Genomic DNA, 8,440 nt, shown 5'->3' with positions numbered 1-8,440 from the left:
TCACCAAACTCAATGTAAGCTTGCTTCTTCTCGCTTCCTAATAGCTTGTAGTAAGAAGTACTCACTTAAACCCCCTTCCCTTCACTAAGACCGCTTGGTCTAGTGACGTTAGGGTTTAAGTTGTAAGTTTAAGTCGGGTTAAACAGGCCGGCATGAGGCCCGTTGTTGTTAGTCTGGGCACGACCCGAACATTCAAATCGGGCTCGATCGAGATTTCAAGCCCAACAGCTTATTCAGGCCGCCCAAGTCCAAACACCCTTTTAAATTTTTTTTAATATAAAAAACACCTTATAAATCCGGGCAAACCTAGGCCTGGCGAGCTTTAGGGTCATGTTGAGTCAACTTGATTTGAAATTTTCATTCGGACCGTCGAGCTTGTGTTAGGCTGGATCAATCGGTCTGAACTTTCACCTCTATTGCGGGTTTTGGTGGGATGGGGTCTGGAAGAGATTTCTGTTTGGATTCCTTATTGTATTAAAAAAAAATTAAAAAAAAAGAGCTTCCTCTTCTTTTCTTATTGAGAAATTATATTTGCACCCATCAATGGAATGATCTAATTTAGTAGGCCAGGAGGGAGAGCACACCCCTCCACCTCTCCTCCCCCTCCAACCAAACAAGATATTAGACCTCTCCTTCCACGCTCTTCTTTCCTCTATCTCTCCCTCCTACCTAACATACTTTTAGTGTATATCTAAAATATGTTGTTTAATGATATGGAGCTTAATTACCTCTCATAATCTATCAAATTATGTTTCATAATCTGTCAGATTATTTTGTTTTCTCAACAAATCTCACAAGTTAAAAGCAACAATAATCAAATTAAAAATCCAAACACTGAACAAATATTGAACAATAAAAAATAATTACAAAAACAACACAACAAATCTTCAAAACAAATCTTAGATCTTAAAATCTTATATCTGAAATTTGGAATCAGATGCCGGTAAGTCAAGTCAACAAAGAAGTTGTGCCTTAACGCCACTACATGAAAAATGCATGGTGAAAAGGCAAGATCGGTTCTAGTTACCTCTTCTTCTTCAAATTTTGGTGGGCTTGAATTAGAAACTGGAGCCACTGTTGTCCGCTGAACCTCACTGTCTTGGGAAATTGGAAAGCTTAAACTCTCAGGACGTTTGATTTATGGGTTTAAAATCATAATTTATAATTTTGTTTTTAAAATTTAAATTTTTTACAAGAAAAAAATATTGTGGAGAATCAAGAATTATGATTTATAATTAAAAATTAACCTTTGAAACAAACATCCCATTAGTTACTAAATAGGTGGTCCTGAGAAACTGAATCAGACCATGTGGAAATCAACCACAGGCCTGACTACTCAACCATGAGTGTCAATTGAGATAGGTTATTATCATGTAGCTTGACAGGTTATCACTGTGGGTAGTGCATGTTTTTAAACGTTAGATGTTATCAAAATCAAATCGTATGCAGAACTTACACATTCAGATATAAAGCTATTCTATATCTTTTCATATGTAAAGATCTTTTCTCAAATGTGTTCATATGTAAAGATCTATTTCGGCTCCCTTAATTGAATGCAATTTTTTTTCAATAAAGCTATTCTACTTAATTTTTTTTTAGAATATCTTAAACTTCAAAAAAATAGCAATAAATAGATAAATTGAAAAGAAATTCATTCACATGTTTAAAAGAATTCAAGAAACTAAAATTGTATGTGCATCGCACGTGCTTTTCAACTAGTAGTAAGACTATACGATGATGTCCAAGATTGGATAAAGTTGAGGAATTCCAGACTCTTGGGGGCGTTTGGTATGCAAGAATCAGTATAAATTATATTCTTAAAAAAGTGATAAAGGGTAATATGATTTTTAAGAATAATATATTACTGTGCTTGTTTACATACCAAAATCTTTCTTAAATTTCTAAAAACATTATATTATTGTATTTGATTGTTCCAAGGAAGTAGATCCATATCTAAAAAAAGAAATAAGCATACTGAACATAAAATTAACTCCATAGACGAATCTTCTAGTTCCCTATTTTCAATAGTGCAAGTGTTTAAGGGAAAAAAAATCAAAGATTGAAAAAAGCATTTAACTTGAAGCATTACTGTATTACACGGGAACCAAACTAGTGTTGGTGAGATTGCTGTGGTTTTGAGATTTCAGGGAATGTGAATAACACTCTCTTGGGTGTTATTCAGATTACCTCAAAATGGAGTAAAGTGAATCTCATGAAATTTATTTTCTCAAGAATTTAAAAATTACAATTATTGTACCAAATATAAAAATCTTTAAGATTCTCATTCTCATCTTCAAGATTACTGCATACCAAACGCACTCTTGATAACTGCAATTCAATTATTCAGTACGCTAAAATTAAAAAACATAAAGGTTAGAACAATATAAAACGGTGACACATGATGATTCAATTACTCATTACGTTAAAATTAAAAGATAGAGGATAAAACAATATAAAATAGTGACGTATGATGATTGTTAGATCGTGGTATATATTAATTGTAGTTAAGAGAAACTGTTCGGAAGTTTTGTAGTTTGTAAAAGGAAAGCTAATGTTAGCATAATAGTGAAACACATAGCGTTTCTTAATCGCAGTGTAGCGTTTCTTAATCGCAGTGCATTAAACATTTATGGGTTGTTTGGTATGTGTTAAAAACTAATTCTGATTTTGCTATAATATTTTTCTCCTATAAAAAATTTAAATGAATAAAATTTTCGTCAATGGTTCATTGGTTCTCTCATAGTGGAATGCTTTAGTTGGCAACCATTGACCAATTACGTAGAAGTTATTAACATGCCATCCTTGTTTTTTTTTTTTTTTTTTTTTTAAATAAATAAAGTAACCGGTGAATGTCCGGTTGCAAGTTTTGCTGCCTCTTTACACCCCTCAATTGCCCCTCAATAACTTTGACCGACCGTAGGATTGCTTCTGTGTTATTAAAGCATGCCATGTTTAATCAACATTTAGAATCTTGTGGGGGAAATTTCCCACAAAATGAGAGTGGGGGACTATAGAAGAACCCATATATATATATATATAGATATATATATATATATAGTTTGCAGTAATGTTTTCTTAGATGTGGCAAAAGCTAAGTTTACGAGGCACCGGTGTTATCTTCCTGATATATGTAGATGACAAGAAACTAAAAGATATAATCAGCTACTTCATTTAGCTCACAAACCAAGTAATAGAAATGGCGAGACAATCCAGAAATTAGGGAGATTATACACCTGTGCTTGTTTTGGAAGAGCTAGAACTTGAATGAATCATATGATTGAGAGTTAAAGAGCACTGTAATTTTCACAAAAACTCGCAAAATGGTAATCGAAAAGATAGAAACTGAGGTTAAATCTAGCAGGGTCTTGGATATCTCTACTAATCACTTTCTTTTGAAATCCAAGAGGCATCTTGTTATTTATTACAGTTTTTCAAGCCTTTCAGCAAGTTTTCTTACTCCCTTAATGGTAACATTTCTTTTCAAGCATCAGCACTGTCAATAAACGAGATCATATGCAATGCAATAGAAAGGAAATGAAAATATATGTATATATAAGCATATTATGTAACCAACAATTCCTTTCGAAATTTATTTCAAGTTAGTACTCCTTTAACCCTCAAAAAGTTTGACAGAAGCCGGCATTCGAAACTTGCAAATGAATGGAATAGCCCAAAAGTCAACTCAATTGTATGGAAATTATAAAATGGGCTACAATTCTAAGGTCTTTGGGAAATAATCCACAAAACTAAGGGAGACCCAGTTTCACGAAGAGAGTGCCTTTTGAACCTCAGATGTGACCTCTTTGGGAGGTTTCTCTGCATGAAGATTTGCAACAATGCTCTTCTTGGAGTAGTAGTCAATAACCTGAAATTTTTATAAAAACGCCATTAAAGACTTGATAAATAAAGATAAAAGTGAAATAAAAAAGGGTGAATTCCACTGAAAAAAAAAAACAAAAAAAACAAAACAAAACTAGAAAGTTAGCTAAACACCGATCGCACAACCTGAACCAAAAGTAGATTCTTTCAGTGTAATATAGGAAAAGTGTACATCAGAAATAATGAAAGGCTATCAAAATTTTAAAACATCCAACACACGCACAGGTTAGAGATGTGGAAACAAAAACATGGTATCAGAATTAATTACAGCAGCGACATCTTCATTATCCAGACCTTTTATAAAGATGCAGATAAGAATTAAAAATATCAGCACCAGACCTAAACATGCATCATCAAAAAGCTGAGAACTTAGATTAAGTCTCTTACTAAAGCAAAAGAATATAGCAAATAGGAAGCATACTGGTTCTGTTTGCCTGTGGAATGCCTCAAGCCTTGACTTCAGAACAGCAGCAGTGTCATCCTTGCGTTGAATCAAAGGCTCTCCAGTGACCTTGGACAAACGAGATCAAGGAAATATCAGCACAACAAAACATAGTACTATCATGATAACGAACATCATAAAGAGGATCTTAATGATGAGCAGAATCAGATTGATCTACTAATGAACTGGTTGAGAAATCTGTCCAATTTGTCAATTGTCAATAAACCTAGCATCGTCTAGTGTTCTATTGATATCGTCTCTTTGTATTTAGAAATATTTTCCCTGAACCCTTAAAACGCAAAAAGAAAAGTTTAAAGAAAGGAGGATTAACTTACATCATCAACACCGGAAACCTTGGGAGGTGCATATTTTGTGTGATAGGTTCTACCACTGGAGGGGTGTATCCACCGGCCAGTAATCCTCTCCTCTAAGATTGAATCATCAATTGCAAAGTTGAGAACCTTGTCCACTTTGGCTCCTTGCTTTTCCAACATCTCATCAAGCTGCAAACAAAAGGAAGCGACTCTAGTTAGAAACATGAATACACACAGTCACAATAACATACAATGTAAGTGAAATAAAATCGAGAGCCGAAGTAAGTGATAAAAAACCAGATGCTAGGCAATGTTGAACCTTCTGTGCCTGGACCACAGTCCTAGGAAATCCGTCCAAAATGAAACCTTTCTGACATGAAGGCTTCTTCATTGCTTCATCAATGATGCCAACAACTAAGTCATCAGAAACAAGTTCTCCCTGAAAAATAGTTTTGACACACATTAAAAATTTTATAATGAGAACAACCAAACAAGAACTCACAAAGTTTAATAGTAAAATAAAACAGCAGAATAGAGATTGTACCTTGTCCATAGCCTCTTTGGCTTTGATCCCAAGAGGAGTCTTGGCAGCAACCGCGGCTCTCAGCATGTCACCAGTAGCCAAATGGCATAGGCAGTTCTCATCCTTGATAATTGGTGATTGGGTACCTTTTCCTGATCCAGGTGGACCTGAACCATATAATTTTAAGGGTCAAGCAAGTAAACCAAGATAAACTACTTGCAAAATAATAATAATAATAATAATAATAATAATAATAATAATAATAACAATAAATAAAAATAAAATTAAAGATTAACAAGATTTTCGATGTGTTCGGTTCATGGGTTTAACCACAATTCAAAACTTTTGCTACAGTGTTTTCTCTCACGAAAGTTGAAATTTCAGTCCAAACTTTTTGTTCAAACGTATAAACCACTTTGGGAAAAAAAGTTGAAGACAAGAAAGAACTATTAGAATTCATCTGAGAATAAAGGTATGCCAACAGGCAATGCACAAGAGTGTCAGAAAAAGGTCCAGCAAAGAGATCTGTTACTAACACTCAATCTTCCATTTCCTTGTACAAACCAAAAAGATTGCAACCAATTGAGGAAAATTCAAATGGTTGACCTAACCTTTTCCCTTAATTTATCAATTTCTCTTATCCACATTTTCTCCAAAATTTCCCATATTTTCTCAGTAAAAAAAAAAAAAAAAAAAAACCTTAAACAGAACAAATAATTCAAAATTCGAAAAAGAAAACCCTGAAAGACGCATGAATCAGCCCTAAAAATTCAACCTTGAAACCAAAAACACATCGAATTCCCGGATCTGACTGCATTCAAACACCAAAAATCAAACTTCCCAGAAAAGCGAAAAAAAAAAAACAGGAGCTAAAACCTCCATACACGAAGAAGAAAAAAGCAGAGACAGAGAAAAGAAATTTTCACCGATGAGAATGAGGCGCTTGTCGGGCTTGGAGGCGCACTTCATGCGACGGAGGAGCTCAGTCATGAGATCAACGGAGGGCACGTCTTCCAAGTTCGCCATGGATGAATGCTTGCGCACTCTGCTGGTGCTTCTCTAGGGTTACGGTTTGTCTCTGGTTTGAGAGAGAGAGAGAGAGAGAGAGAGAGATTTATGGCCGCCGAGAGAGACTCAAAATGAGAACGAAGAAGGTGCGGTTAGGATTTCGGAACCCCCAATGCTTCAAACACAAGAAGCAGCGGTGTTTACCAGATTTCTGTTGAAATGACTTTATTGCCCTTGCATTTTTGTTAAAAGGGTATTTTGTCTTGTGCTCGAGTCTTAAAAGAATATTTGTGTTCTCTAATGGTATTATGGTATTTTGGCTATTTTATTTTTTTCTTTTTCTTTTTTATTTTCCGCACTGCAATACAACTTTCTATAAATAAATAAATTCACCAACTTCTGTTGAGTTCTCTACCTTGATTTTCAATCTTTTTTGGTTGAATGTTTGGTCTAACGATATTTAAGAATACTATTTTGGTATATTTTGGGGGAATGTATTCATGCGGTGTAATTTGGACCGTTATTTATATATGAACGTTTTTATCATTTATAAGCTAGACCGTAGACTTTTTAAAATTAGTATTCAACTTCTGACCAGCAAAAAGTTGAGAGGAGTATTTGGCAAAGTAATAAAAAAAAAAAAAAACACTAACAAATGTGTTATATTTAAGTCTCGTTCACTTTATAAATTTAAATTAAGATGTGATATTTTTAAAAAAATTTAATTATAAAAATTTATAACTAAAAATTTAAATTAGTAAAATGAATTAGATCTAAGTTGTTTGGTTAGATAACAACCAACAGGGAATAAAAGATAAGGAGAAGAACAATATCTAGAGTGACTTGGGTCTCACTTTCCTTTTTTTTTTTTTTTTATGCATTCAAAGTGAATTCTTTTGAAATAAAACTAGCTATACTCCAATGAATAGTAAAAATACCTATTTATCCTTATTTTCTTAAATAACTATAGTTAATGATAAAATAGTCAGTCACTTGATGACATATCTTGATATCTTCTCTCTTTATTTCATTTTGTTTCATTAATATTTTCTATTTATGTTTTTTATATCTTGTTTTATATTTCTTTTAAACATCTCATGTTCTTGTCAAAGACAATGTAAATAACCCGAATAACACTTTCTTTATTAACAGATGAGTAATAATAGAAAGAGAAAGTGTGATGTTAGTATAATTATGCAAAATTCGGTTAATAATTTACTTTATTATTTTTTTTTAAAAAAAGGAAGAAGAAAAGATCATCATCATTATCTTTTTTCGCTGGCTTGAATGGATATTTACAATTACTAATTTAAAATATGGAAAGCTATGCGAATTTTTATTTGTTTATTTTCGACTACTGAAAACTTTGATATCTATTAGTAAAGGATTCGTATACTTGCAAAGTAAAATATTAGTAGGTGGTTGGGTTATTGGAAATAATAGTTTGTCATTTTCTAATAACTGTTCTTTCTTTCTACCTAGATAAATAGTAGTTTTAGATACAACGTTTTACACGTCAAAAAAGTGATATGCGGATTTGTTTTTAAAGAAAAATACTATAGATACTGTTAATAATACAATTATCGAGTATATATATATAATCAATGTATTAAAACTATCATATTACTATGGAATTTATTAATTTTAACTTTTGTCATGCGATAATTTTATGTTATCGCCGTACTTTGTTTGTAATGATGTATTGCTAATCTAACGATAGAGACAAAGGCTTAGTTTGATAATACTGTAGATTTTGAAAAAATTATTTTTAACTGTACTGAAGGAATAAATAGTTGTTATAAAAAACAGCTGAGTATTTGGTAAACTATAATTATAGTAGCTGTGTTGGTTTCAAAATCAGTGTAATAGCATTTGGTAAATTATGAGGTTGAATTGTTATGGATAGTTAAAAATTATGACTATATTATATTATATTATATTATATATGTAATTATAATATAATATATATTTATTATTATATTTAATATAACACAAAAAAACTATTATTATATAATATATTATATAATTATGATATAGAATATAATAATATTATTAAAATAATAATTGAAATAATTAAAAATAATGATCATATTATATTATATTATAATATAACATATATAAGTACAATATAATGTATATTTATTATTATATTTAATATAATACAATAAAACTATTATTAAATAACATATTATATAATTATGATATAGAATATAATAATATTATTAAAATGGTTAATATAATTACAATATTATAAAACATATTATAATATTACGT

General features: G+C 31.6%; 1 protein-coding gene across 1 annotated transcript; it reads right to left on the bottom strand.

Annotated features, from left to right (window-relative positions):
• Positions 1 to 3,566: 3,566 nt before the first annotated feature.
• Positions 3,567 to 6,365, bottom strand: LOC21386241 (adenylate kinase 4). Its single transcript, XM_010104580.2, has 6 exons — positions 6,085 to 6,365; positions 5,180 to 5,325; positions 4,955 to 5,074; positions 4,657 to 4,824; positions 4,301 to 4,390; positions 3,567 to 3,865 (listed from the first exon to the last, which is right to left on the bottom strand). The coding sequence occupies exons 1-6, from the start codon at positions 6,182 to 6,184 to the stop codon at positions 3,764 to 3,766; spliced, it is 726 nt and encodes a 241-aa protein (XP_010102882.1). The 5' UTR covers positions 6,185 to 6,365; the 3' UTR covers positions 3,567 to 3,763.
• Positions 6,366 to 8,440: the final 2,075 nt, after the last annotated feature.

This window comes from Morus notabilis, unplaced genomic scaffold, assembly GCF_000414095.1.
Source record: "Morus notabilis unplaced genomic scaffold, ASM41409v2 Scaffold4893, whole genome shotgun sequence".
Lineage (NCBI taxonomy): Eukaryota > Viridiplantae > Streptophyta > Magnoliopsida > Rosales > Moraceae > Morus > Morus notabilis.
Note: the sequence above shows the minus strand (reverse complement) of the source record. Positions and strands in the feature narration are given on the sequence as shown.